This window comes from Mirounga leonina, unplaced genomic scaffold (assembly GCF_011800145.1).
Source record: "Mirounga leonina isolate KUSES-001 unplaced genomic scaffold, KU_Mleo_1.0 Mir_166, whole genome shotgun sequence".
Lineage (NCBI taxonomy): Eukaryota > Metazoa > Chordata > Mammalia > Carnivora > Phocidae > Mirounga > Mirounga leonina.
The window spans coordinates 37,752,134-37,779,953 of NW_023270418.1; the positions used below are offsets into that span (position 1 = coordinate 37,752,134).

General features: G+C 58.1%; 2 protein-coding genes across 3 annotated transcripts in view; one reads left to right on the forward strand and one right to left on the reverse strand.

The window, feature by feature from the left end:
- Positions 1–672, reverse strand: part of TMEM80 (transmembrane protein 80) — a 7,755-nt gene extending 7,083 nt beyond the window's left edge. The window contains exon 1 of the mRNA XM_035013645.1: positions 432–672. Within this exon, the coding sequence (XP_034869536.1) occupies positions 432–450 (19 nt within the window). The 5' untranslated portion in view covers positions 451–672. The remainder of the gene's footprint in view (positions 1–431) is intronic.
- A 439-nt stretch (positions 673–1,111) lies between these two features.
- On the forward strand, positions 1,112–27,601 carry DEAF1 (DEAF1 transcription factor). 2 transcript variants are annotated; one of them, XM_035013646.1, is made up of 12 exons: positions 1,112–1,514; positions 3,510–3,607; positions 5,456–5,585; positions 5,877–6,023; positions 6,555–6,694; positions 7,285–7,350; positions 10,868–10,994; positions 11,595–11,723; positions 12,107–12,235; positions 14,009–14,256; positions 22,427–22,516; positions 26,209–27,600. In XM_035013646.1, exons 1-12 carry the CDS (start codon positions 1,226–1,228, stop codon positions 26,311–26,313), a joined length of 1,698 nt encoding a protein of 565 aa, XP_034869537.1. In that variant the 5' UTR covers positions 1,112–1,225; the 3' UTR covers positions 26,314–27,600. The 2 variants fall into 2 exon arrangements, with proteins under 2 accessions (XP_034869537.1, XP_034869538.1); XM_035013647.1 differs by lacking the exons at positions 1,112–1,514; positions 3,510–3,607 and adding an exon at positions 4,677–4,769 and having other exon boundaries at positions 26,209–27,601.
- The last annotated feature ends 219 nt before the right edge of the window (positions 27,602–27,820 follow it).

The following is a 27,820-nucleotide window of genomic DNA, read 5'->3' on the forward strand; positions in this document are numbered from 1 at the left end:
CCAGGGCCGGCGGCGGGGGACGGGAGGCCCCCCAGGGTCGCCGGCGGGAGAGGGGGTCCCCCGTCCAGGGCCGGCGGCGGGGGACGGTCCCCCCACCCCCAGCGCCGCGCACAGCTGGGCTTCTGCGCCGAGCGGGGCGCCGGCCACGGGAGCGCAAGAGGCGCCCAACCGGCCCGGGGCCGCACCTCGCCAAGACATTCAAGACCGCGGAGCCGCAACCCTGGGAGACGCCCTAGACCCGTCCGCCTTCCCATCACCAGAAAGAACCAAACCCCACAGAACCCCCTTCCCGGGGCGACCTCCGCCCCCGCCCGCGCGGGGCCCCGGCCCAAGCCGCGGGCGGACGGGCGCTGCGCTGTCCGAGACCCTCGCGGCCGGCCCCCCAGGCCCCCCGGGCAGCCCCCCGAGGAGCCCGCCCCGGGCCCCCTCACCTCGCCGTGCGGCAGCCATCTTGCCGCCCGGCCCCGCCCGCCGAGTCCGCCGCGATCCCAGCAGTCTCTCGGCTCCGCACTATTCGCGTCTTCGGCCATTTTCGCTTCTGCTCCCGAAGGGACCCGACCGCGCCGCGCTTCGGGAGTTGATTCGATCCGCGGCCGAGGCCCGTTCGACCCGTCCGGCAGCGCTCGGGCACTTTCGTACAGGAGGAGGCGGAGAGCCGAGGCTCGGGAGTATCCGGGCTCGGCAGCGTTCGGCTCTGTTCGGCTCCGCCTCGGACGGACTCGGCTCCCGCTCGCGGCGGGGGCGGGCGGAGCCTGCGGCGAGAGGTTCTCTGGGCCCGGCCGCACTGCGTCGGAGATCGGCGAGATCCGGCCCCGCAGTTGGCGACCCTCTTGCGGGGGACGACGGGGGGCGCAGCGCTCTTAGGCGCCGAGTCGGGGTAGCGCAGAGCCGCTCGGAAGCCCTCGTGCCGCTTCGGGCCAATTCGGACCGACTCGGCTCCGCACTTCGGGCCGCTTCGGCCCTCCTCGGTTCCGGACTCTTGGCCGTCGGCGGGGCTCGACTAGGCCGCTTCGTGCCGGTTCGGCCCTTGTTCGGGCGGCCTCGGCTCGGCGGGGCGGGCGGCTTCGGGCAGGCTCGGCTCGGCTCGGCTCGGCTGGCAGCTTCGGGCGCCCTCGGCTCGCCTCGGCTCGGCTCGGGCGGCCTGCTCGCGCGGCGCGCTTCGGGCTCCGTCCCGGCCTTCGGGCGGCCCCGGCCGGCGCCTTCGGGCGGGCTCGGCGGAGTCCGGATGGAGGACTCGGACTCGGCCGCCAAGCAGCTGGGCCTGGCCGAGGCGGCGGCGGTGGCGGCCGCGGCCGCTGTGGCGGCGGCGGCCGCGGCCGCGGCGGGAGGCGAGGCGGAGGAGCCGGTGCTCAGCAGGGACGAGGACTCGGAGGAGGACGGGGACTCGGAGGCAGAGCGCGAGACGCGGCGGGTGACGGCCGTGGCGGTGATGGCCGCCGAGCCCGGGCACATGGACATGGGCGCCGAGGCCCTGCCGGGCCCCGACGAGGCCGCGGCGGCCGCAGCCTTCGCAGGCAAGTGCCGCCCGCCCGCGGTTCCCGCGCACCTGCGGCGCCCCTGCGCGCACCTGCCCCGCGCCCGGCCGTGCACCTGCGCGCACCTGCCCCGCGCCCGGCGTGCACCTGCGCGCACCTGCCGCGCACCCCTGCCTCCCATACACACCTGCCCTGCGCGCGCCCCGGCGGCCAGCCTGCCTCTGCTCCCCCGAACACAGGCCTCCCGCATGCCTCGCACCTACCTCGTGTGCCCTGACATTCCTGCACGCCTGCCCATGTCACCAGCCTGGCCCTGCCCAGTGTGCACATTTCCCCGGCCTGCTTCCCAGACCTCTTTAACCTTGTGCCTGCCCACGCCCGCGTGAGGCACTCTGCACTCCTTCCAGAACCTTCCCAGTACCTGCCTCTTGCCCTGCCTGTCCTCTTCTCTGTCTCTCCCTGGCGCTGGTGACCCCGGGGGCTGGGGGGATGAGGGCAGTGGGGATCGGACATGGATCCTGCCCCGGAGGAGCCTGAGGGTGGGTGTGTCTGGGCGCCTGGAATCCTGAGGGTTAGTTCAGGGGTGACCTGAGAGCCAGGGAGCAAGACTGCCCACCCAGCTTGGGAGGCCCTGTGACCTTCGGGAGCAGAGGTCACCATCGTGCTTTGACTCCTCAGATTGCCTTCCTGGTCGGTCCCTGTCTGTCTCCCCAGACTGCCAACCCAAAGATGGTAGAGACTTTCCCAGGTGTTGTGCTCCCCAGTGGCGCTGGAGGCCTCCGAGGACTCAGAGTTGTGCGTGGGACCCTGGCAGAGCGTCATCATGGCGTTGTCAGGCACTTTCCCCTAAGGGGCTCCCAGGTTTGGGGACTGGGCAGCAGCCTCCTCGATCCTCGTGGTCCTGGTCACTCCAGGTGTTCATCCGGCCCTCAGGTGCAGGCCAGGTCCTGCTTGCCCCAGTGCTGCTGGTCTGTGGTCTGCCTGGGGTCCTCACGATTGAGGGAAGAAGGCTTTGTGGCTGTTAGAGCCTCTGTTCTTTTCGCCAAACTGGTTTAATGTTGGGATTTTGGACCATGAAGTTTTTCTTCAGTTTTTTGTGCTTTTTGCATAACGTTTTTTCTGGATGCAGAAAAGAAATGTGATACCAGTCATCACAGCCTCAGAGAAATGAGTTGTTTTTCCTGCAAAATTTTATAGTTGTGTTTTTGCATACTTGAAAGCATTACAACTTTTCTAAGTTCCTGAGGTCAGGTAATTTCCAGGTGGAAGTAACTCAGCGGGATGTGTTGCCCATCTGAGGCCACCTCCTCTGGGCAGACAGCTACTTGGCCGAGTCCAGTGTGTTCAGGCGGGGATCTCCTTGGCACTCCTGGGTGTGGTCTAGGGGAGGACACAGACGGGGGACAGGTGTTTTAGTGGAGTGTGGGGGGCGCTGGCTTCGTGGAATATGCAGGACTCTTTCAGCCAGTGTTTGTGGGGCACTTCCCGTGTGCCAGAGGCTGCCCCAGGCATGGGCCATTCTAGAGCGCTGTGTGACCCAGCCCCGGAGAGGGAAGGGAAAGCCTCTGCTGCGGGCAGTGAGCAGGAGAGGGGGAGGGGGGGAAGAGGACGATGAAGGGACCTGAGCCTGCCCTGTGCTGACCTGGAGAGGGGGGCCAGGAAGGGAGGGAACTGTGTGTCAGTGACACGGCGGGTGTCTGATCACAGGATGATCCAGGATGCGTGGAGCCTTGGTGTGTGGTTTTCTCCTAAAAGGGAGCAAGAAGCCCAGGGGCGGCTCAGTGGGAGCGTGGCGGGGCGGGTTTTCACTGCGAATGAAAAAGGCTCTAGTGCCCGGAGAGCCTTTCCTCTCTCTTTTTCTAAGACCCAGATCACCTAGCCTGTGGTCTAGAAGTATTGAGTGAGCACTTAGTGTACAAACGTTGAGAGTCCCTTGGTTGGAAGTGCAGATAACTGATGGAGAGACGTGGTTTGGGGCCCAAGTGGGAGGCCCCCAGCTCTGAGGGTATGCTGAATCAGGCTCCTGTGTTGCAGAGGTGACCACGGTGACCGTGGCCAACGTGGGCGCCTCCGCAGACAACGTCTTCACCACGTCCGTGGCGAATGCCGCCTCCCTCTCGGGACATGTTCTGGTAAGCTGCCCTACGAGCACTTTTCCCCAGAACCCAGAGGGCATCTTCCCTAAGCCTGGCTGTCCCAGAGGCCTGCTCTGGGTTCCCTGGGTGCCCTGAGGGGTGTGGCTGTGCTCTGCCCTCAGGCTGTGCTCCTGTCTGCGGGTCCTGGCCAGATGACCGCACAATGGAGGACTCTCCTGGAGCTTTGCCACAGCTCTTAGTTACGGTTTCTCTCTAGCCTTGGCCACACACCTGGGACACTATATCCCTGGAAGCAAAGTTACTGTCGTTGGCATGGCAACAAACAGAAAACTCGCGCTCTTAATTATAATAGCAGACTACAGATTTCAGAAACTTGCTTTATTTCTTAGGGTGTCAGAATGCATATGAGCTGATAGCCAGCTGACAGCTTCATGCTTCCAACTGGTCTCTCCTTCCCAGCAGATTCTGGTTTGTCTTCTTTTCTAGAAAGGACTGGAGCCAGAGGGTCAGGGAGCTGGGGTGCAGCCTCCTGGGTTCAGTGCTGGCAGTGGGCTCTGAGGACAGGAAGACCCGCAGACTTAGTGTGATCCGGGTCTCAAATGTCTGGGTATTCTCGTTGGCCTTAATGAGGAAATAGTTTTGTGATTTTTTTTTTAATTTTTTTTTTTAAGATATTATTTATTTATCTGACAGAGAGAGACACAGCGAGAGAGGGAACACAAGCAGGGGGAGTGGGAGAGGGAGAAGCAGGCTCCCCGCCGAGCAGGGAGCCCGATGCGGGGCTCGATCCCAGGACCCTGGGATCATGACCTGAGCCGAAGGCAGACGCTTAACCATCTGAGCCACCTAGGCGCCCCTAATTTTGTGATTTGTAAATGAATACAGAACGTTCCCTCTTTCCAGTAGAGTTGCTTGTGTTCAGTGATTCAGACATGAGCGGTGTTGATATGCTTACTGAGGCAATGACTCTCCAGGTGTATGAGCCCAGGACCTGGGTGTATGTGCACGTGTGCATGTGTGTGTGTGTGTATGCTCGTGGGGTGGAGGTCCCTAGACTCCACAATGAGCTGGTACTCCCTTCCCCTGATTTGATTTTCAGATGTAAGGAGAGGTCTTTTCACTTTGTCTTCGTGGGTTCTGTTCTCACCATGAAAGCATCAGAGCACCCCAGGATGTTGGTTTGAACAGGCCGCTTGGAGTGAGTGTCATCTACCCCAGGGCTGTCTGGGAAAAGCCTTGAGAGTTTGTTTGCCAGAGCCCCGTGAGGTGTGCGCCTAGGGCCAGCAGGGATGGGAGAGGGGCATCTGGCTCTCCCGGAGAGCAGGGCAGCTTGAAGGGTGAGGCCAGGCTAGGGGCGCCTGGGTGGCTCAGTTGGTTAAGGGTGAGGCCAGGCTGGCCCAGAGGAAGTGGGTGCTGTCATGGCAGCCCCTGGCCACCGTGGACAGGTGTGTGAGCAGCGTGGTTGGGGAGGTCCTGGTGTTTGGTGGCCATCGGTAGAGCTGTGCATGGGGCATGGGCATGAAAAGGGAATCCTGCCCCAGACCCCGGCGGTGAGTGTGGACTTGTCTATCAGAACCCTCCCTGGAAACCTGTGAACTTGCAGAGGCTGCTCAGGTAGACATGAGGGTACTTCCTGTTTCCAGGGTGTATTTGTGGGACGTGGTTATTTTTTCCCTGTGGCAGGCGATTGTGAGCATTTGCTCAGGGCCTCCCAGAGCATTGTCTTTCTTGTTCTTGGCTCTGTGTTTAGGTGTTTTAGGGGCGTCTTTGAAAGAGGCCTCGGAATCCCGGTCGGTGCCCTTGTTGGTGATGGTGAGCAAGGATCAGGCGAACAGGCCCTGCAGCTGTTGTCTGAGACGACTTAGGGGAGGTTCTTTCTTCCAGTCTGGCAGGACGGCACTGCAGATCGGGGACAGCCTGAACACCGAGAAGGCCACGTTGATTGTCGTGCACACGGACGGGAGCATCGTGGAGACGGCCGGGCTGAAGGGGCCAGCTGCTCCGCTTACTCCAGGTGCTGCCCGTTCCTGCCCCAGGCTTTCCGGAGCAGAACGCGTCCGAGTGCTCGCGGGGTTCACTCTGGAATTGGCTTATTTAGTTTTGTGGTAAACTTGGAATAGGAATATTATTGTCTGAGGAGAGAAAGTGGGCTTTTCCAGGCCGAGGAGGAGCTGCCCAGAGCGGAAGGGAACGGTGCTGCTGTGTTGGGGTGGCAGCCGTTAGAGTCCAGGAGGTGCTTGTACTTTGCCAGCTATGCTGGGAGTGTCCCGCGTCTCTTATTTTCAAAATGCTTCCTTTGCTCAAGGCCCTCAGTGTCCTCCAAGTCCTGCGGCTCCCGGCCAAGAAAGAGGTGGGACCAAATACAACTGGGACCCCTCCGTGTACGACAGCGAGCTGCCCGTGCGCTGCCGGAACATCAGTGGCACGCTGTTCAAGAGCCGGCTGGGCTCAGGTGAGGCGGCGCGGGCCCCCGCTGCCGGGATGCAGACACGCCCTTCCCCTGGCGGCCGCGCCGGGCCCGGGCCAAGTAGCAGGCTGGGCTCACGGCCCCTGGGCAGAAGAGCTGAGGCCAGGACAGGTTTGGGGCGTGGTGGGGGCACATTGAGAAGACATAGTGATCCGTGGAGGAGGGAGAGTGCAGGGAGAGGCAGGCCTGGAATGCGCTCCCTACGTTCCCGGGTCAGCTTGGGGACCCACCCCCTTCTGGGAGTGAGACCATGTTGGGCTTTTGGTGCCTGTGGCCGGTGAGCAGACAGATAAAGTAGGCAGGCGTGGCCTGCACGTGTGATTTCGTGGTGGGGGCTGTCCGTGGGAAAGGGTGAGATCACGCAGGCCCCGGCGGGGGCTCTGGTGTTTGTGGAGCACCTGAGGAGGAGCCAGGTGGGAGGTGGGGAAGGAGAGGAGGGGGACCTGGCCACTGTCAGCCAGCGGGGGTGCTGTGGGCGGGCATTGCCCTCACTGCTGGTCCCGTGTGTCATTTTAGGAGGCCGGGGCCGATGCATTAAGCAGGGGGAGAACTGGTACAGTCCAACCGAGTTTGAAGCCATGGCAGGAAGAGCCAGCAGTAAAGACTGGAAGAGAAGCATTCGCTACGCGGGCAGGCCGTTGCAGTGCCTCATTCAGGTGCCCTGTGTCTGAGCAGAAAGCAGAAGATGCAGCAGGAGTGTCTCCCCAGGCTTAGGCTGTGGGGCTTCCCTGGCCGCTGTGCCCTGTGGCGGGGCCGCCGAACGCAGTCAGGCAGACGGGCTGTGGGTCCCGTGTCCCCTGGATGTGTGGCCCTGGGCCAGGCACCAGCCTTGTTTTGCTGGTGTTTCACACAGGAGGACAGTGATGGTATTGTCAGGCGTGCATGAGGCAACACGGGAGCTCCGACTGAGGCGCGTGCCCCCTTCAAAAGCCTAACTTTGCTCTGCCTCAGTTTACTCATCATACGAGAAGAGGGCTTCTAACTGCTCTTTGCAGCGTAGTGCTTGGGTGTTGATCAAGAAGTAATGTCCGTAGAATCTTTTCACCTCCTGGAGGGGAAGCTGTGGATCCTGCCACCGATAATGCCCTTGTGTGGAAGTGTGGGGGAGAGATCAGTTTCTGGAAGCGACAGGGTTTGGACTGCGTGAGTGGCAGATCAGTGGCAGAGCTAGTTGCCCTCCTCTAGCGTCCATGGTTCACACAGAAGGCTGGCTTTCTCACGCACCGCGGGACTCTCTGCATTTCAGGACGGGATCCTAAACCCTCATGCTGCGTCTTGCACTTGTGCTGCCTGCTGTGACGACATGACCTTGGTGAGTGTCCGGGAAGTGGCCAGTCGCCAGGCTCGCTCCGCGGCTCTGTGCGCCCACAGAAGCGTCCCACCCTCAGCTCCCTGCTCGTGCGCCCTGTCCTGTCCTTGTGCCGTGCACGCAGCTCGAGGGCACCTGCAGCTTAGCTAGGGCTTGTTAGCAGTTTCTCACTCGAATTCTGCTTTTCAGCTGTTACTCTGATGCCTCAGGCGACGCACGAGGCTGGCCCTGCACACCGGTCACAGCACATGGAAGGGGGCCTGTCTGGACATTTAACCCCAAGACCAGACACACACTTTCTTTTCACGGTTATAAGAAGTATATATGTGCTGTTCCACATTCTGCGTTTTTAACGTTATTTCATAAGAATACTACACTGAAATTATTTATGAGGAGCTTTTAATATCTTTTGAAATATTTCTTTATCCTAAATCCTTAACAGTTTCGAAAAGAATAACTATTTTTCATGGACTTTAACGTGTGTTGCTGTATAGCTTTCAAAAACGTGATACTGATTTGTAACGTATGAATATCCCAGTATTCAGCCTTCCTTAGCACTGAATTCTATTTAAAAATATTTTCAAATTTTAGAAGCTGCTTAATGAGATTTCCGGATTTTATTTTGACTACTCATCTGGTTAATAATTAGAAGATATGAACATTTAATTTAATCATGTTCTCGGGTGGAAAAACTAAATATTCTTAAATTGTCTAGTTCACGTATAGGCTAAATGTGATTCTAGTGGAATCAACAATGGGATATTTTTGTGAAAATTAAATGACTTTAAAATTCGCCTGGAGAAACTAGTAGTGAGATTCTCGGGGATCTTGTAGGGAGAAAAAGAGCAGTAAGAGGGAATTCGTTCCATCTGGAAGTTTAGAGTGTTTGAATTCTTTGCAGTTACTCCAAAACGCTGAAATGCATGTAAGTCTAACAGAACGTGTACTGAATCCATGTACAGAAACCTAGGAAGTGCTGTAGAGAGGACCTGGGAAGACCTGGCACAGATGCGCCAAGCCCATGGGGCTTGAGAGCACCAGTTCTTGCCACAGGGCCTGTAGGCTTCACGCGGTTCCTATCCAAATCCCAGCGGGCGTCTGTGGAGCTTTAAACAAGCTGACTTTGAAAGGCAAAGGAAACAGGACAACCAAAGCAATTTTGAGAAAATGACTGAAGCTGGAGGAGTCCCAGCGCACACGGATTAAGCCCCGTTCCACGGCTGCTGTCATGAAGTGTACGGTGTCGGCGAAGCGAGAGGCTCACGTGCCGGTTGCTGGCGCCGCCGGACGGCCGTGGGCCTAGAGACACACCTTGGCCTCAACCTGGCGCTTTATATACAAATGACTTCAAGATGGATCACAGATCCAGGTTCATCCAAAACATAAGACTAACATTCGTGGAAGAAAACAGGGGAGAACTTCATGGCCTAGGGTTTCCCAGACGTGAAACCAAAGGCACAATCCATAAACTAAAACTTGGTGAATCGAACTTGCAAATTCTAACACTCTGGCTTCCACTGCAGGGACCTTAGTATGAAGAGCCCCGTGCACCTGCTCACTCCCGCTTCCCTCCAGCTCTCTGTGAAGGGAGCCCCACTCCCTCTCCCTTCAGCACCAGACCGACATGCCCAGCCCTGGCTCTGAGTGGCAGAAACTAAATTCTGGGCAAGTGTGACCGAGGGATCGGAGCTGCCTTCCTGCACCCAGCCTCTCTCAGCGGGCAGAGGCTCCACCCGGGAGTGGCAGGGTAGGAGTACTGTGCCTCAGCGTGCTCACCCTAGCTCGCTCCTAGTGTGGAGCTCCATGCCCCGGGAGAAAGACCGAGACCAGGGCTCTGCCCCTGTCCAGAGCTCTGCTGCTAAAGCAGGGCTGCTGCTCAGACAGACGTGAGGACCATTCCTGCCGCTGGTTCCAGAGCAGTGCCCTATGGATGTGAGCCCTGAAGGGGAGGCCGGCAGAGGCTGAGGGCGACAGGCTAAACCAGAGAACCAGGGAAAAGCGCAGCTCACAAGAGTCCTGGGATAGGAACAGACCTCAAAGGTTTGTCTCGAAAACTCCCCATGAAGGAGCCCTAAGCAGTTGGGATCAGACAGTGGAGCAGTAGTGCCCCGGGCCCTGTTGGAGCAGGCGGCTGGAAGCAGGGCAGCATCCTTCCGTGGGACTCCGGCCGGTGGGACTCTGCCGGGTGAGACTGCAGGGTGGGACTCCCCCGGTGGGACTCCGGCCGGTGGGACTCACTGGTGGGACTCTGCCCGGTGAGACTCCATTGGTGGGACTCCGCCCAGTGAGACTCTGCAGGGTGGGGCTCCCCCAGTTGGACTCCGCCCGGTGGGACTCCGCCCGGTGGGACTCTGCCGGGGTGTAGCCAGGTCACTAAGCCCATGAGCGGCAGCAGGAAGCCCTGCAGAGAAGGAGTCAGTCTCAGTGTTGCTCAAGTACGTCACCTAAAATGTCCAGTTTTCAACAAAAAGGTGTAAGACACACAGATGGAAAGTGCGAGCCCCACGGGAGAAAACGCACTGCAGACACGGCCGAGACGTCACTTGGACAGAGGCCTCCCGGTCCCCTGTCTGTGTTCATGGAACCGTCTGAAGAATCCATGGACGATGTCTCAGTGGCTCAGGTGTCCACTGCAGAACACCATGGCCGGCCAGAAGGGGCGGGGGGGTGGCCTTCGACCCCAGAAATTGGATTCTCACAGGCGAGACCCCCGGCGGCAGGCAGTGGTGCTGTGCCTTCATGCGGCAGAGGGAGCGAGCGCTCGGACCTCTCAAGTCAGGGCCCCCCGTGACTGCACTTACTGCAGAAACAGCCGCTGGGGATCCGGCCTCCACGTGTGCTCCGTGCAGAGCAGGAGGGAGGATGGCCGTGTTTCTGCAGATGGAGACTCCATAACGAGACAGGAATTACCAAAAAAGAACCAAGTGGAAATTCTAGAACTGAACAACAGTAGACCCAAGTGAAAAACTGAGTGGAGGGGCCCGCAGCAGTGAGCCTGCGCCGGTTCCCAAGGGTCTCACGCCCCCCAAGCTCGGTGACCGCCAGCAAGATGGTCCGGCCCTCAGGGTCTGCAGCTGTCAGTTCCCCCCGCCTCGCCCAGATCTGCTCCGTGCTGGTCACCGTCCCTTCTGTGGTTGCTGGTGTGTTGAGGTTTCCCTTGTAGTTGGTGACCACAGGGCCTCCTCCTTTCTGGGGAATGTTCTCTTGTTTTGGGCAGGGGGCTCTCCTTTCTCCTTAACTCATTCCCCTTTGCTTTCTGTCTCCTTGCAGTTCCTAAAAATCCCATATGTTGATGATACTTTTTCTTGTGTTCAAACAGTGTTATTCACGTGTTCTTTTAAAAAGTATCTTCTCTGTCATTGTGAGGAATTTGGGGCCTGAGGCGCGGTCAGTCTTTGCCGCTTCCCAGCTTGGCGAGCCTCGCTGTGCCCCCGGCGCGGGAGGGAGACGAGCGTGTCGCTGCGTCAGCAGTAGAGTGTGGGGCAGCTCGGTCCTGCCCTCACTGTGCCTCTCCCCACAGAGCGGCCCGGTCAGGCTCTTCGTCCCCTACAAAAGGCGCAAGAAGGAGAACGAGCTGCCCACAACCCCCGTGAAGAAGGAGCCCCCCAAGAACATCACGCTGCTGCCGGCCACAGCTGCCACCGCCTGTGAGTCGAGTGGGACGGAGCGTGGCCCCTCCGACCTCCGACCCCCGCGGCTTGCCTCGCTGTTCGCGTGGGGGACGCCTCGGGGGGCTCCCTCGTCTCCGTAGACCCCTTTGTGGGCGCCCACACGTATTTTCTAACGAAATGAACCCGGAGCGGCTCCTCCTCCTCAGAGGGGGCGTCCGTGTGGGCACCTTCCCAGTGAAGGTTCTTGGGTCTTGGTCTCTGCAGCCTTGGGCACGTGCCCGGCGTGTGAACGGCCCACACCGCTGTCTCGCAGACGGGAGGGCGGAGGGAAGGTCTGTGTTTGAAGCTCGGAATGGGCAGCAGGGATTCACGGAGTGGGGCGAGGCGGTCCCAGGCGACCAGAGCACAAGGGCTGCGGGCTTATGCTTTTGGTTTGTTTTCTGCGGAGGCCATTCCTGCCTCTGTTGCCAGGTCGGATGTGAGCAGGGTGTTGCGGAGAGCCCGCCGCCCGTGCCTCAGCCCTGGGTCCCCTCCAAGGCGCTGAGGGTCACGGGTCTCTTCCGGCATGTGCCGTGTCCAGGCTTTGGCCTGCGCTGTGGGAGAGCCGGGTGGTAAACAGCGCTTCTGCTTTTCCAGTCACCGTGACCCCCTCAGGACAGATCACTACCTCGGGCGCGCTGACCTTTGACCGGGCATCCACCGTGGAGGCTACCGCCGTCATTTCAGAGAGCCCAGCCCAGGGCGATGTCTTCGCGGGAGCCACGGGTGAGTTGTCCTCAGCACCCCGTGGGCGGGCGGCACCTATCACCTCTATTGACGCGGGCAGCAGCCGTGAGCAGGGGCTTCAGATTGGTGGGTGCGGGAGGGCGCCGGGCAGGCCTGCAGGGGTGCGGGTCGATCGGTGTGACAGAAAGTGCTTCCTGCCCGCCGACTTCTGCTCTCCAGCAGCCACGCAGCACAAGCCCCAGGGGCCACGGCCAGAAGGTGGAGAGACGTGGCTGAGACTGACATCGCCCGGTATACCCCAGTTCCAGCATCTCTGCCGTCCTGACTCACCCCGGGGGTGGTGCAGCTGCAGGCGCTTGGAGATGTCACATCTGCAGCCACAGCGGGTCAGCAGGCTGTCTTGTCCCTTGTGTCCCCAACAGTACAAGAGGCAGGTGTGCAGCCCCCATGCAGAGTCGGCCACCCGGAGCCCCACTACCCAGGCTACCAGGACAGCTGTCAGATCGCACCGTTTCCAGAAGCCGCGTTGCCAACGTCTCATCCCAAAATAGGTTGGTTTGAGAGAGTTCCCGCACTTGCAGGCTGGTATCCTCAGAGTTGCTCATTAGGACAGCATTTCTTTTTTTTTTTTTAAAGATTTTATTTATTTGAGACAGAGAGAATGAGAGAGAGAGAGAGCACGTGAGTGGGGGAGGGTCAGAGGGAGAAGCAGACCCCTGCCAAGCAGGGAGCCCAATGCGGGACTTGATCCAGGGACTCCAGGATCATGACCTGAGCCGAAGGCAGTCGCCCAACCGACTGAGCCACCCAGGCGCCCTTAACTACATTTTATTTATTTATTTTTTAAAGATTTTATTTATTTGAGACAGAGAAAATGAGAGAGAGAGAGCACATGAGAGGGGGGAGGGTCAGAGGGAGCAGCAGACCCCCCGCCGAGCAGGGAGCCCGATGCGGGACTCGATCCCGGGACTCCAGGATCATGACCTGAGCCAAAGGCAGTCGCTCAACCGACTGAGCCACCCAGGCACCCTAGGACAGCATTTCTAAGTGGAGTAGGTTTTGTTTGGGTTTGTCCTGTTGAGACGCTAGACTGGGGGCTGGCGAAGCCCCATCTGCTGCCCGTGTCTGTGAACGCGCTTCCACCGGAGCTCGGCCCTCCCGGTCGTCCACGTGCCGTGTGGCGGCAGACGGCCCACATGGAGGCCCACGCTACTGCCGGGACTTGGCAGAGGGAGGCCATGCTCTTGCTTCAACTTGCCCGTGAGGGTGCGTGCTCCCTGCGTCCGGGCCGGCGTCTCTGGGGCCGGCACGGAGCACTCGGTGTCTGCGACACGTGGAAGGACCAGCGTTGCCATGGCTCCCGCTCCAAGACCTAATGATGATGTGCCACGCGTGCATCTTGGTTCCATGTCTCACTTAACCACACGTTTTGGACACGCTGCTGTCTCAGTACGCTTTTTTTTCAAGGGAGCTTCATGATCCCAGCTGCTGGGTGGCTGTGTTTGTACATTTTAGCCTTTACAGACGATGCGGCAACACGGAAACTCGTCATAGCGCTGCAGACACACAAAAACTTCTTGTTGGCGAGCACTTGCTTCATTATTCCCTCCCCCTGCCTCCCTGCCCACATCTCCCACGTGGGGCGCATCGGGGGCTTTTGTCCTGGAAGGCCGGGGTGCTCACTGCTCTGGGGGTGTCCCTGCCCACAGGCCCTCCCAGCGGACAGAGGTGGGACGTGCGTACATGGGTGTCCTGGCTCTGGCATGTGTATTGAGAGTCCAGTTCCCATCCAAACCGCAGGTTCCTCCCAGTTTCCTCCTTTCCATCTTTGTAATGTTGTCCTCCCTCCGTGAGAAGCCTGACGGCTGTGACCCCTAATCAGGACCCCATGTGTGGGCACAGACGTCAGGGAGGACTCGACATGAGCAGAGACGGAGCCAGGGCGTCCTCATGCTTTCATCTCATGGGTTCACGCGGGGTACCCGGAGTCACTGCCTCAGGCTGTCCTTGTCCCACGCCATCTGATGCTTCATGGCCACCTGCGCAGGGCACACTTTGTTGTGGTCTCTGTCTGGGCATCTGGCTCCCGGCCCTGTACACACAGGGTTGGGTCTCCGCAGGTGCTTGCAGGTGGCAGCGGCACGAGGGACGTTTAAGTGCGGCGCTGTGAATGTAGGAATGTCTCCCCACCTTCTAGCGTTTTAGGGGGAGGTCGTGTGGTATTTATGTCTGGGGTCATTTGCCCCCACTTTCCAACATTTGATAAGTTTTAATGGAGGAAATATAATGATTTCTTGTTTTATTTTGCTTTCCAACCATTCTAGTGTTGACCTCTCTGCCGGCCTTGGCAGTTCCACCCTCCACCCCCACCAAAGCTGTGTCTCCCACGGTGGTCAACGGGCTGGAAATGTCAGAACCGCGGAGCTGGCTGTACCTGGAAGAGATGGTCAACTCCTTGCTCAGTACGGCCCAGCAGCTGAAGACGCTGTTCGAGCAAGCCAAGCAGGCCAGCTCCTACCGAGAAGCCGCCGTGGCCCAGGCCAGAGTCCAGGCAGAGACAGAGCGGAAAGAGGTAACGTCAGGCTGAGCAGAAAGCCCCCGTCTGTGGCTGCCCGACCCATGCCTTCTGCTGGCTCCGGGGCCTGCCGTGCGGTGTCTACCCTGGCTTACATTCCCCACCTTTCTGGAAGAGCGAGACTGGAGAATCGTTTATAAATTAAGCTTTTCCCATAGAATGTTGAACGCTCTTACTGCTCAGGTGTTTGTGCTCTTGTAAATAGGATTGTTTTATCTCAAAAGGGAAAAGATGTTCCATACCAGCCCGTGGACACTTGTTTTTGGACGCTCACCTGTCACGGACATTGCATATACTTTTTTTAGACTATTGGCATACGATGAAAACGTGTCTTGGGCCCTGTTGAGTTTGGAGAGGCCTCCTTTGGGCTGTCTTTGAGGCTGCTGGTGGGCAGATGTGTGTCTTCCCTGTTACCACCCCCTTTCCCATCCCAGCCCCTCCACCTGCATCTCGGTGCCCCACAGAGACCACCTCCCTGGCCCCTTGAGTGCCATTGTGGGCATTTCCCTTCCAGCTTCCAGGGCGTTCTTCAGAAGTAGGATCCCAAGCGTGGCGTCAGGGTTCACAGAGCCTTGGGACAGAGCGCTTTCCCTCGGCAGCTGGTCACTGCAGCACAGAGAAGGCTCAGCCCCTTTGGCTTTTCTCCAGGGCCTTTACGTTGCCCACGGCCAGTCTTCCCTCAACTGCGGGCACAGGTGGCCCAACCCCAACCTGCCGGAGCAGCTCCGCCTGGCGTGCACTTGCAGGGGCGGTCTGTGCGCAGCGGAGTGAGGTCCGAGGAGTGTGGAGCAGCTCTGCTAGTGGGCTCGGATGCACAGGGTTGGGGTGGAGGCTGGGAGCACGCCAGCTGTGTGGTTGTTTTGTTTTTTAAAAGTATTTATTTATTGGACAGAGAGAGTGAGAGAGAGCGTACACAAGCCGGGAGAAGGGCAGAAGGACAGGGAGAACCAGGCTTCCCGCTGAGCAGGGAGCCCGACGTGGGGCTTAACCCCAGGACCCTGAGATCATGACCTGAGTCGAAGGCAGACGCTTAACAACTGAGCCACCCAGGCGCCCCAGGACTTTGATTTGTAAACAAAAGTCAGATTGATTTTTTTTTACAAAATCTGTGTGTGAAAATTTCTGTTCGTTTATTTCTACTTTTTATAGATCAGAGGAAAGAAGAGCTTTTCAGGTTCTTAGTTTTTTTTTTTTTTTGAAGACTTTATTTACTTATTTGTCAGAGAGAGTGAGAGAGAGCACGCACGAGCCCTGGGAGTGGCAGAGGGAGAAGCAGACTCCCCACTGAGCAGGGAGCCCGACACGGGGCTCGATCCCAGGACCCTGGGATCATGACCCGAGCTGAAGGCAGACGCCCAACGACTAAGCCACCCAGGCGCCCCATGGGTTCTTAATTTTTTAATAATTTTTAATTTAATTTAATTTATTTATTAGAGAGCGAGCGAGAGAGAAACAGCATGAGAGAGGAGAGGGTCAGAGGGAGAAGCAGACTCCCTGCCGAGCAGGGAGCCCGATGTGGGGCTCGATCCCAGGACCCTGGGATCATGACCTGAGCCGAAGGCAGTTGTTTAATCAACTGAGCCACCCATGCGCCCGGGTTCTTAATTTTTTAAATGATTTCTTAACGTATGGTTTTTTTCCCAAGGAGGAAAAATGTTGGTTCTTCTGAAGAAGCAGATACATTTAAAATAGTTTTTAAAAAACTGTAATTTTAAGTTAATACATAATCAGTGAATTTTATAGAAAAGAGAAAAGCAGGAAAAAAAAATCTTCATCTCTTTACCCAGAGATAGTGACTGCTAGGTTCTCAAATGTTTGAGAATTTTCTAGATTTCTTAGCATCAGTGGTTTCAGACCGAATCCCGTTCCCGTCAGAGGCTCTGTAGTGATGCTCGGACGCTTACTGAGACTGCTTTCACACACTGGCGTGCGCTCCGCGTGTGCAAAACCTTCTGGTTAGCCGCTGCGGGTGCTCTCGGCGCCGCTGGGCCCTGCGCCCCCGCATTTCCTGGTGCACGGTATGCCTCGTGTATCCAGCGCCACCACCACACCCCCTTTCCTTCTGAAGCACAGTCGGAGTGCTTTCGATGTCTGCCGTCCCCAGCTCTTTGACAATGCCACCCCTGCGTCCTGCAGCAGGATCCTTGATCTCTTACACATAACGGGTCTCCCTCCCTGGCTGCTTCCGGAACCTGTCTTTGTCTTTGGTGTTTGTCATGTGGCTGTGAACTGCCTACGCGTGCTGATGTGTTCAGAGCACTGGCATTTGTTTTTGTGGATGTGGTCAGACATGCAGAGGTGGGATGGTCATCGTGATGAAGACGTGAGCACTCCCAGCTCCCTAGAAACAGGAGGCACGCCGGACCAGACTCAGCCATGCGGGGAAGCACCTGGGTGGGTTGGGAGGCAGAGGGAGTGAGGGGGAGATGTGAGCAAGTGGCTTCTGTGGAAGGAACGGACACGGCCGGGTGAGCAGGCTCAGGGTTGGTCAGTGGGTTCAGGGTTGTTGGGGCCTGACCTCGGCTCAGTTGGGCAGGGACACAGTGGTGTGAGCAAGCCTGTGGAGGAGGAGGTGGGGATGTGGGCTCTGGAGAAGAGGGTTCACTGGTGAAAGGCGCTCCTCCTGGCAAGAGGTTCAGTGTGTCCAGGAGCTGACTCAGCCGAGTTGGGGCAGACCCTCCCGTGTCCCCAGGGCCCCAGGGAGACCCTTCAAGGCAACAGTATATGGAAAGTAAAGAGGCCCGGTTAACATGTTAAGCTCAGATCTTCATGTTGGTTTTGATTCAGTTTGGAAGATTTTCAGTCACTGTTTTTATAACTACTTTTGTAACTATTTTTAATGACCCATTTCTCTGTGTGCTCCTTCCCATCTGTTGAAGTCTTGGTATTGTCCTGCAGATGGTGAGGCTCTGGCCACCCGGGGGTGTGAGGGGGTATCTCTCTGTGCTATGCATCTCCTCAGCAGCTCGATGATGCCCAGCTGCTTGACCACCAGCATGTCTACGATAGACCCGGGTCTCTGCAGGCCCTATGCCCATTCTTAAATTGGGTATTTGTGTTTGCTTAGAAAAAGTACTTTTAGGGGCACCTGGGTGGCTCAGTCGGTTAAGCATCTGACTCTTGATCTCAGCTCAGGTCTTGATCTCAGGGTCATGAGTTCAAGCCCAGTGTTCGGCTCCACGCTGGGCATGGAGCCTACTTAAAAAAAAAAAAAAGGGACTTTTAAAAAGTCAGTGTGATTGTAAAAGGTTAAAGTTATGGTCATTCACTGGGGCTCGTATTAAGGATGCAGGAGCTGCTCAGATGGCTGAATGGGTGTCACTGGTATCTTTCCCGCAGAGTTAAAATGGATCTGGGGGATCGTTTTAAAGGGTGAGGAGGGAATCTGAGCTGTGAAGAAAAGTTGTGGCATCCTCCCCCGGGTCCTGGGGCTGCCAGCTCCATGGCTGGTCCTTCCATCTGTCCAGCAACATCCTTCTGGGAAGGAGAGCATGTCTCTCCACAGCTGCCCAGGCAGTGTCTGGGGAATGAGAAGGAAGGAATGTCTGCGTTTTGCTAATTCAAATTGTATGCAGAAGCATAGACTGGAAAACAGACATTTGTGTTCTTACTTAGAATGGTCACTGAATTGTGGGCCCCCAGCCAAGGACCTGGTTGGTGCCCCACCCTTGGTAGTTGGCACAGGACGGTTCTGTCCTGCAGAGATCTAGTGTTTGGGGTCACCCTGTGCTCTGCGCACTCCCCTCTGGCCGGGGGTGCTGGGACCCCCTCCCTGTGAACACAGAGCTCCCGTCAGACCGGTTCAGGTGGCACCAGCCGGACAGAAATCTCAGCTTCATGCTGGCAAGGAAATGAGCAGAGGGAGTGTTCTGGTTTTAGATTTTTCATCCTAATTTTTTTTTTTAAAGATTTTATTTATTTATTTGACAGAGAGAGAGCAAAGCAGAGGGAGTGGCAGGCAGAGGGAGAGGGAAAAGCAGGCTTCCCAACAAGCAAGGAGCCCTGACACGGGGCTCGATCACAGGACCCTGAGTTCATGACCTGAGCCGAAAGCAGATGTTTAACCGACTGAGCCACCCAGGCGTCCCTCATCACTAATTTATGTGGGCTTTTCTTTCACAGAGTAGAATTTGTAGGTGACGTAGATGTATTTCCTCCTCTTAGTAAGAATTCTCCAGTGACAAGTGGGACAGACGTGAAAGCACATGGAGACACAGCAGAGGCAGCTTCTGCCGCGCCAGGGGTCGCGGCAACGTTCAGGGGCGTAGAGCTTGGCGTGGGGGCCGCCGAGTGTTTTATTTCTCACATGTAAGAGCATTCGCGTTCTCGGTTCATGCTCAAAGGATCCAGAAACTGAATTCCTGTTATGAAAAGTCCATGACACAGGGGCCGGTCTCTTGCCTGTGGCTGAATTGGTGAGGTCGCCACCCCCACAAGGCAGGACTTTGGATTTTATTTGTAATTTTATGTATTTTTAAGAAAGAAATGGACGCGAAATGCCTTTATCCTTAAAATCCCGTCGGGTGGAAAAATGTTAAGCGATTTAATGGGAGGGCCACATCTGGGCCTGCGTCTTTCCCACTGAGCGCATCTATCATCTGTTGGTGTTCTGCACCTGCAAAATCGGCTGGACCTGTGATGGGCATGTCTGTCCTTTCTCTCGAGCCATAGACAGTACATGTCATTCTTTTTTTTTTTAAAGAATTTATTTATTTGACACAGAGAGACACAGCGAGAGAGGGAACACAAGCAGGGGGAGTGGGAGAGGGAGAAGCAGGCTTCCCACGGAGCAGGGAGCCCGATGTGGGGGCTTGATCCCGGGACCCTGGGATCATGACCTGAGCTGAAGGCAGGCGCTTAAGCACTGAGCCACCCAGGTGCCCCAGGACGTGCCATTCTTAAATAATTTTGTGGAGAGCTGAGCGCCTGATGGGGGAGGCCAGGTGGAGGCACCGCGCAGCCCAAACTCATGGAGCCCTGCCCTGTGGATAGCCTGGTGACATCACATGTGTTTGCAGAGCCCAGTTCCACACACGGGGGATGACAGGTCTGACCTCTGTGGCCCTCTGATGGCCGTGCCTGGACGCTGGGCTCTTGTGAAGTAAGGGGGCCTCGCACCTGCATGACCCCGTGGAGAGCCTGCTCTCAGGGACCTTATGGGGCCTGGAGGGGCTCAGAAGGGCGGGAAGGCCCCCACTCAAGCAGTATGTGGATGGGGACGCCCAGAGCACGTGTCCCAGCCACAAGAGTGGCCCACGGTAGGGGGCAGAGTTCCGTGAGGTGGGAGGAGGGGCAGGCGGGGCTGTGGGCCATCTAGGCTTTACGTGGGGAGACTGCTAAGTGTCTCTTTGTTGTGGGACTTGCCATGACAGGAGTGTTTGACATGGGCCAGTGTGAAACAGATCTTCCTTCCCGGAGCTCCCACCCACAGAGAACACAAGTTTCCGTGCCATCACAAGGGGCCCTTCAGTGTGACTGCAGCGTGGGAACACATTCAGGGTTGGAAAAACAAACACTGCTGGCTGTTTGGGAAGATCCTGGTAGAACCCCTCCCAAAGTATCTCCCCAGGAGTGCTGGGGGGTCAGGGGACAAGACACAACCAGTGAAGGCCGCAGGAGTCAGGAAGAGGTGGGCTGAGTGAGAATGCAGCTGTTTGCAGCAGAGGGGGGGAAGGCCTAGGACTGCCTGCTTTGACATTTTATTTAAATTTAGCCCAGCTGAGGTGATTCAGATTTTTGCAGTTTTCATCATGAGTCATTTGCATTTGTGTAATTAGCTCAGCAGAGCTTAAACAAACGGGGCAGAAGAGTAGATGCCCTTCCCTGTCAAGGGCATAGTGTCCAGCAGACGCCAGCCTGTGGCCTCGTCCTGGGCCCATGGCCACGGGCTCCTGGCTGACGCTTCTCCCCGGCCGGCATCGGCTGCTTCACTGTTCCTTAGCCTCGTCCTTGGTTTTAAGAGCTAAGCATAGCAAGGCAAAGAAGTGCGCCAGCGGAAGAGGGATACACGTGGGCAGTGGAGCCCAGACAGTCATCTGGGCTGGGGTTGAATCAGGGCGCCCGCAGGCTCGCAGGGTCAGGTCCCAGAGGGGCCTCTTCCAGGCTGCAGGCCCCCACATTCTCACCGTGTGCTCACATTGGGGCACAGAGTGCTCTCTGGTGTCTTCAGGGCACCAGTCCCTCAGGGGCCCCACCCTAAGGACCTGATCTAACCCTAAAGGGCCCCAATACCCAAAGGCTTAGCATAAGCTTTTGGGGGGCAGGTCATAGGCAGTATGTAGGCTCAGAGGTTTCTCCATAAAAATGACTTTCCCCTTTGCACACGGAGTTACTGTGCTAGTACAGCCTGGGGAGGGGGTGAGTCCTGTCCCCCTCCTGGGGGGCACAGGGAGGGTGGGTGCAGAATCCTGGTGTATTTTTGGAATTCGTCTGCACCAAAGATTGTTTCCTATCCGTTTGTTTGTTCATATTGGGAGGAGCTCATTTACATGTGTTTTGTACTCTGAGTTGTACCCTAGACCCGTGTCCCTTATTTTGCTCACATTTTCGCACCTCTGCCCGTTGGGAGCTCTTGCTTGGCTCCTGGGTCCCTTTGGCATCCTCCCCGCGGTGTGCATTCTGGCGCTAGACGCCCCCCAGACCTAGCTGGGCGTGTCCTGCCCCAGCCCTGGAATCAGCCTTTTCTCCAGGAGCCCTGGTTCCTTCACTGGAGGACGGTCTGGGGAACCGAGTTCCGGGGGCCGGCGTGCTCCTCGCCACTGGGGCGTCGTAGCTTCTGGGCCCCTGAGCGGACGGACGGAGCCGTGTACTCACAACCCGCATGTACAGACCGCGCTCGGTGTTTCTGTACGTGTCCGTCTGTCTCTGTACCTGAAGCTGAGGTGTCGGACTCTAGTGCCAGCCACAATGTGATTTCTGGTTAAAAAATGATTTTCCCACAGTGTGCTTTGGGAAGGCTGAGGAGCTGAGAGCACTCACGAGTGCTAGAGACGCCGGCCCCTTTCCATCTGTTCACTGTGACATTTTGATTCAGTTCAGAGTCTCCTACTGACGCTGCTAGGCGCTTGGAGTGCAAACCTGGAAGGTCCAGATGAGCGTGCTCTCTTGTTGGCAGGGACAGACGTCCTGCGAGAGGACTCGAGCCCCCCTGCCTTCTCCCGCATGAAGCCTCTCCCGAGGGCAGTGAGGCAGGCTCCCCCGGTGTGCACTCCGTGTGCGCAGGCACCCTCCCACGGAGCCTCTTCTCTTCGAGGGCCCCACACCCAGCCGCACCTCTGCTTCCACTCAGGGTGCCGTGAACCCTGGGAAGCCTTTGCTTTCCCTGAAGACATTTCTGTACGAGGTTATAGACGGTCTCTTCTTTCTTTGCTTTATGCATTTTGCCTTATGAAGGAGAGGCAGGGGGCAAACTAAATGAGCACCTCGGATTCCAGCTAACGCTCCTATTTCTGGAAGTGCGCGAGTACACACTGCGGGCCGTTCTAGGAGTGGAAAGACGTTACACGTGGTAAATACAACGCCTTGAGAGGAAGGAAGCTGAAGTTCAGCACAGAACTCTGCAGGAGGCTGGCTGTGGTCTGCTCGTCCACACAGAGCCGGGGCTCCGTGTGTAAAGAGGCGCGTCTGCCTTTCGCCAGCCAGTGGCCCGGTTAGACCCTGACCCACTGACCTGCGCGCACAGGCCCGGCCTGCCGTCAGTGACGTTGGGACGTTCTCGCGCTCTCTGGCCTGCACAGACCCGGTGCCCCGGCCTGGGCCAGAGAGTTGGCAGGAGGGCCCACGGCCGCACGGCAGCCGCACCGGCCGCACCACTGCGACCACCCGTGGACAGGTCCCTTACCTGTGAGGAGTCCCCAGTTAGCTCCAAGGAAAAGCTCCAGGCGCGCGGGAAATGTTACCAGTGCCCGAGAACTCGATCGCTCCTGGGTTGGGCTTCCCCCGCTTACTTGGCACAAATGAAATCCCTCGGACTTTGGAAAAGGCCCCACGTTGCCGTGTCCGTGTCTCTCGCGGGCGGGGAGTGCAGACCCTCTTAGGTAGAGAGAAGCTGGCTGTGGGGGTGATGGGCAGGTGCGTCCGGGCGTCACCGGGGGTGGGGGCACGTGTCACAGGGCTGACTGGCGGGAGGCGTCCCCACGACACTGACCGGCCTGTGTCCTTCCTGCAGCAGTCCTGTGTCAACTGCGGCCGGGAGGCCCTGAGCGAGTGCACCGGCTGCCACAAAGTGAACTACTGCTCGACCTTCTGCCAGCGCAAGGTGTGTCCCGCGCCGCCCCGCCCCCCCCTGCGGCGCCGCCCCGCCCCGCCCCCCGCCCCCTCGCCCCGCCCCCTGCGCCCCGCCCCGCCCCCTGCGCCCTCTGCGCCCCCGCCCCGCCCCCTGCGCCCTCTGCCGCCCCACCTACTCCTCGCTCGGAGAGGCTGCACCGGCTCCTTCCGAAGGCCCAGCCCCCCTCCCCCCGCCACAGCCGCAGTCCGCTTGCCGGGGCGGCGGCCTCCTCCCCGGGTCCGCAGGCTCCACGGAAGTCCCCAAGAAGCCACCCGAGGGGGCCCCCGCCCCGAGGCCGTCACAGCCCGCGCTCCGCAGCCCGGGCACCCGGAGCCGGCGGGGCCCTGCCCGTGCCTCTGCCTCCGGGGCTCGCCCGCACTCCTCGCGTAGCGGTCGCAGCGTCCGGTGTTCCTGCCCTTCCCGCGCGGACTCAGAGCGGCCCCCAGGGTCAGTCCGTCTGCGGGCGGGCTTAGCTCAGCACGCCGAAGAAGGCAGTGTGGACGAACAGTGCCGCCGTCCTGCGGCGCGGACGCGGTGGACGCGGCGCACGTGTGCGTGCTGACCCCTGGCCCCGGCCGGGGTCGCCTCCTCGCGGCTCTCGGAGTCTGTAGCCGGCGCCGCAGATGCCGGGCGGGTTGGGTGGGGGTGATGGGCGGGGGCTGTCCGTGGGGTCTGCAGGTGCCCGAGGGCTTCACGGGGAGGAGGGCGCGAGTTCTCCCAGCCCTCGCGACCCCCGGAGACCTGCCCACCGCCCGGGGCAGTGTGTCAGAGCATCTTGCCCCCAAGGGCTTGGTGGCCTGTAGCTGCGTCTGTGGGGGCACGACCTGCCTTCCAGGTTCGCTCTTAGCCCCTGGCCCGTCTGTCTGTCCGGGGCTAGGGATTTGGGAGATGGGACCAGCACTCTGCGTGTCTCTGAAGTGGTGTCAGCAGGCTTTTGTGCTGAGGAAGAGGGCACCAGGTTGTTTGTGGGTCTTAGGGGCAGCAGCCTGTGCCCAGGGCTGAGCAGGAGCCCAAACGGGCGGTGGCCGCGAGGGGGGTGCGGCTCGGGGCTTGTTTCCGCCCTCTGCCCTGAGTGGGAGCCAGCCCCTCAGTGCAGGCGGGGGACGCAAGGCTGGCCTCAGCTCTGAGCGGTCAGTGTTCTCGGGGTATAACCTTGTGCTAGAGAGGAGAGGAAGGAAACTGAGCCAGCAAGTTCAGGGCCGTGTGACTTCAGAGACTGGACAGGAGGGGCCCAGGTGCCCGGGGCAGGTCACCCCGCACTCGGGCCTCTGCCGTAGCTCGTCCACCAGCGGCCACAGGGAGAATGCTACAGGCCAGCCCTGTGGGTTTCTTTCTCAATGAAATCCTTTTAGGTCAGATTTTGTCTGAATGTAAACTGGAGTCTTGGGACCTCTGTGAACTGGGAGGTTAGATTTGAGGTATGATTTTGTTGACAGAGATTCTCTTTTTCCATGGATTGTGTTAACTGTGTCGTGTTGTGTTGATAAAGACATGCTCTGCTTTTATTTATGTAAGTTGATATAAAATTAATTTCGAAAACCGTCCTTCTCATGTTGGACCCAAAATAAACTCTGGACAGGATGTGAGGTAGGAGACCGAAGCCTGAGCCCTTCCTAGTCTGGCATAAATGGTGATCTCAGGACGTGCAGTCCAGCCGGAAGGCCCCCTCCAATTCTCTGTGCCCCCAAAAACAGGTGGAAGGGGGTTGGTGCTGCCAGGTGGACCGGGGTGGGACCGTTGTGGGTTTTAGCCCTCAGACTGCGTCCTTCCTGCAGCCCACATGCGGGGTGCACCTTCACGGAGGTGTAACAGCCACACCACAGCATTTGCCCGTTTTCAGGGCACAATTCAGGGATTTTTCAAAATGTACATCATACTTGTGCAAACAGCACAATTCCGTTTTAGAACCGCCCATCACCCCAGAAAGACGCCCTGGCCCCCCACAAATCTACTTGCCTTCTGTGGGCAGCTCAGTACCTGGAGTCCTGTGCTGTGTGGTCTCGGCATCTGGCTTCTCGGCTCCGTGTTTCCCCAGCTCATTCATTGCAAGGTGCGTGCGTCACTGCTTCGCTCCTTTTGCTTCCCTGTTTCTGAGCTGACGGCACGAGTCGTTGCGGGTTTGGGCACGCTCTAGTGCATCTTCTCGGGTGATCGTGTTTCCATATGTCTAGCTGGATACGGTGGTGCGGGCTTGCTGGGTCGTCTATAAATTTGTGTTTAATTTTGCTGAGACAGTTCCCAACTGCTTTCCCAAGCGCCTGTGCGTTTTACCTTCCTGCACTTGGGGCGGTGCAGCGGACCGTGGCTGTCCGGGCCCTCGCCCAGCGGCGCCCCAGCGCGTGTTAATCCGCACTCTGCTAGTGACCAGTGATACTGAGGATCCTCTCCCACGTTAGTGGGCGGCCGTGCATCCTCTCCCGGGCGGGCTTGGTGGGCGACCGTGCGTCTTTTGGGGGGAAATGTGTGTTCAAATATTTTGTCCAGGTGTGACTTGGGTTGTTTCTCTTGCTGAGCATGGAGGGCTCTGTGTACATGCTGGACATGGGTCCTTCATCAGATTCGTGACTCCAAACGTTTCCTCCCAGTCTGTGACTTGTCCGTTTACTTTCTCATTAGTGCTGTTTGCAGGGCAAACGTTTTTAACGGAGATCCCGTTGTGGGTGTTGGGTCTCAGAACTTTTGCCAGTCTCCTGTTTTCTCTTAAAATGCTTATGATTCCCGCTGTCCCGTTTGCCGCCATGACCCCTGTTGAGTTAACTGTCATGTGGGGTATGAGATGCTGTGGACCTGAAGCCAGCCTGTGAGGGTTCACACACTGTGTAGATTTACAAAGTTTATTGTAGGTAATTTCAAGTTAAACTTTCATTTTTTTGATATAATGATTTCAAATGTTACTATTTTATTGTAAAAATAGAGCACACTTATTGTAGAAAATTTGGAAAACATAGGACAGCACAAAGATAATCAGCTGGAGTTCTGCCATCCTGGAAACCATCCGTTAGTGTTTGGGTGTGTTTGTTTCCACTGAGTGTGTGTTTATATTCATTCATGTCAAATCAAATGCTAATCTCCTGTCTAGGGGTTACTCTGTTTTGACTAACAGCCCTCTTGGCCCTGGCTGCCCAGCCTCCTGCAGAACTCCGATCCAGGCTGAGAGGCAGCTCCACAGCCCTGGACATGGGCTCCAGCCTCGCTGGAGCTCAGCTCCGTTTCCACTTGCAAACAGGCTGATAGCAGCATCTGTCCCCTAATGGGGGACGGGGAGGAGCCGGCATCTCGCCCAATGCACCCACCCTGTCCCCAGTCTTCCCGTGAGCCACAGCCACCAAACCCTTCTGTGGACAAGTGGCTGGCTCCAGTTTTTTTTTACCTTTGGGATTGCAAGTTATATTGTGGGCAACAACATCAGATATAAATATTTCCTTGCATAGACGATATTTCTTTTGTGCGTATCTCTGAAAGGCAGGAGGGGTCAGAGTGTAGACCTGCTTCCGGGTCTTGGTGTGTTTAAGGCTCGTCCTGGTGATTTGCCATGTGAGCTGGTCCCTTAAACGTGAGGGTGGGCAAGTCTGGGCTGAGAGCAGAGACTGCCAGAGGGTTGGGCGTCCCCTGCCCCAGGCCCTGCTCCCCACTGTGCAGTGAGGTGGCCCCTCATGGTAACGTGGGGTGTGCTCTCCTTTCAGGACTGGAAGGACCACCAGCACCTGTGCGGCCAGTCGGCAGCTGTCACTGTCCAGGCGGACGAAGTCCACGTCACTGACAGTGTGATGGAGAAAGTCACCGTGTGAGGGTCCCCGGGTCCCCCCTCCACGGTGCCGCGGGGCTGCCGCGGGTCAGGCACTTTGGGGGACGTTGAGGAGAAGGTGAAAACACTTGCTGGTCAAGTTGTTAACAGACTTTAAGTGACCTGCACCCTTGGAAATGAGCTCCTGCCACCCAGAAGCCCTGAGGGAGGTCGAGGCAGCGGCTGGTGGACGCAGGCCCCAGGCCCTTGGCGCCTTCCCACGGTGCTCTTTTTTATCCCCTGGCTCGTGAGCATCCGGTCTTACCCACGGGTGTGACGTGTGCAGTAACACACGTGTACATAACATGTGTCTGTCAATAAAGTTGACTTCCCTGCCCCACCAGGACAGGTGACTCCAGCTCCCCAGATGCCCAGGAGGTGGGTGGGCCTCAGTTTTGTTTCTCCTGACCGTGCGGTTTGGAGTTCGCAATGCCCAAGTGTGCAGACCAGCGGAGGGGCAGCGGCGAGGCCGGCCTGTAGCATTCTCCCTGTGGCCGCTGGTGGACGAGCTACGGCAGAGGCCCGAGTGCGGGGTGACCTGCCCCAGGCACCTGGGCCCCTCCTGTCCAGTCTCTGAAGTGACACGGCCCTGAACTTGCTGGCTCAGTTTCCTTCCTCTCCTCTCTAGCACAAGGTTATACCCCGAGAACACTGACCGCTCAGAGCTGAGGCCAGCCTTGCGTCCCCCGCCTGCACTGAGGGGCAGAGGGCAGGGAGGGTCAGACAGGGGCCAGCACCTGGGGTACTCATCGCCAGCGCATTTGGGTGTCAGGCTTGGCTGGCCTGGAAACAGGACCTGCCTTCCCTGCTGACCAAGAGTGGTACCTGAGGAACAGTCACCTACGTTCTGGAAGCTTCTGTGGGTTTCCAGAAATGCCCCTGTGGCCCTGGAACCCTTGGCCTGCCGTCACCCTGTTTTCTTCGCACTCCTGAGGCTCGGAGGCTCCACTGTGCGGGGGCAGAGGTGAAGACCCGCCCCAGATGGAACGACGGGCTGTGTGCAGTGGCAGGCCAGCCCAGTCAGCAGGCGCTAAGACCCTTCTACAGACGTCACTTGATCCTGATGCTCGCCTCAAAGTGCCGTTTCTGTGAGCTGTGCATGTTCACACCTCCGTGGGTGTGGAAGAAGACCCCCAGCCCTGCACCCTCCCTGATTCCTACTTCCAGAAAGTGCTTCCAAGTCTGTAGCACCCTGGAGACTTGGCTTTTGGGACGCTGGCTCTAGAACGAGCTGAGGGGGCTGCCAGAGTTGTGATAGGAAGGGGGCGTGAGCATGGGGGTCACAGGGGTGCTGCTCTGGCTCCTAGAGGCGGCTGCTTCCCCCTTGGGCTGTGTCCCCGGGTCAGGGAGGGCCGGGCCCTAGGTTCAGGGACAGACCCCCAGCCGGCAGCTCTCAGGGAGCCCAGCAGGGGCCCTGCTCCCCAGAAACCTGCTCTGCCTCTGTGCTCCTTGAGCTCTGCGGACTAAGCTGCTTTATTTGGGTTTTCTTTTACTGAATCTAACAAGTACCT

Excerpts from the sequence above, each read along its gene's own strand:
- DEAF1 (XM_035013646.1), top strand. The coding sequence starts at position 1,226 with ATGGAGGACTCGGACTCGGCCGCCAAGCAGCTGGGCCTGGCCGAGGCG. Across the intron at positions 3,608-5,455 it reads CCCTCTCGGGACATGTTCTG|TCTGGCAGGACGGCACTGCA; the intron begins GTAAGCTGCCCT and ends TCTTTCTTCCAG. Across the intron at positions 12,236-14,008 it reads AACGTCTCATCCCAAAATAG|TGTTGACCTCTCTGCCGGCC; the intron begins GTTGGTTTGAGA and ends CAACCATTCTAG.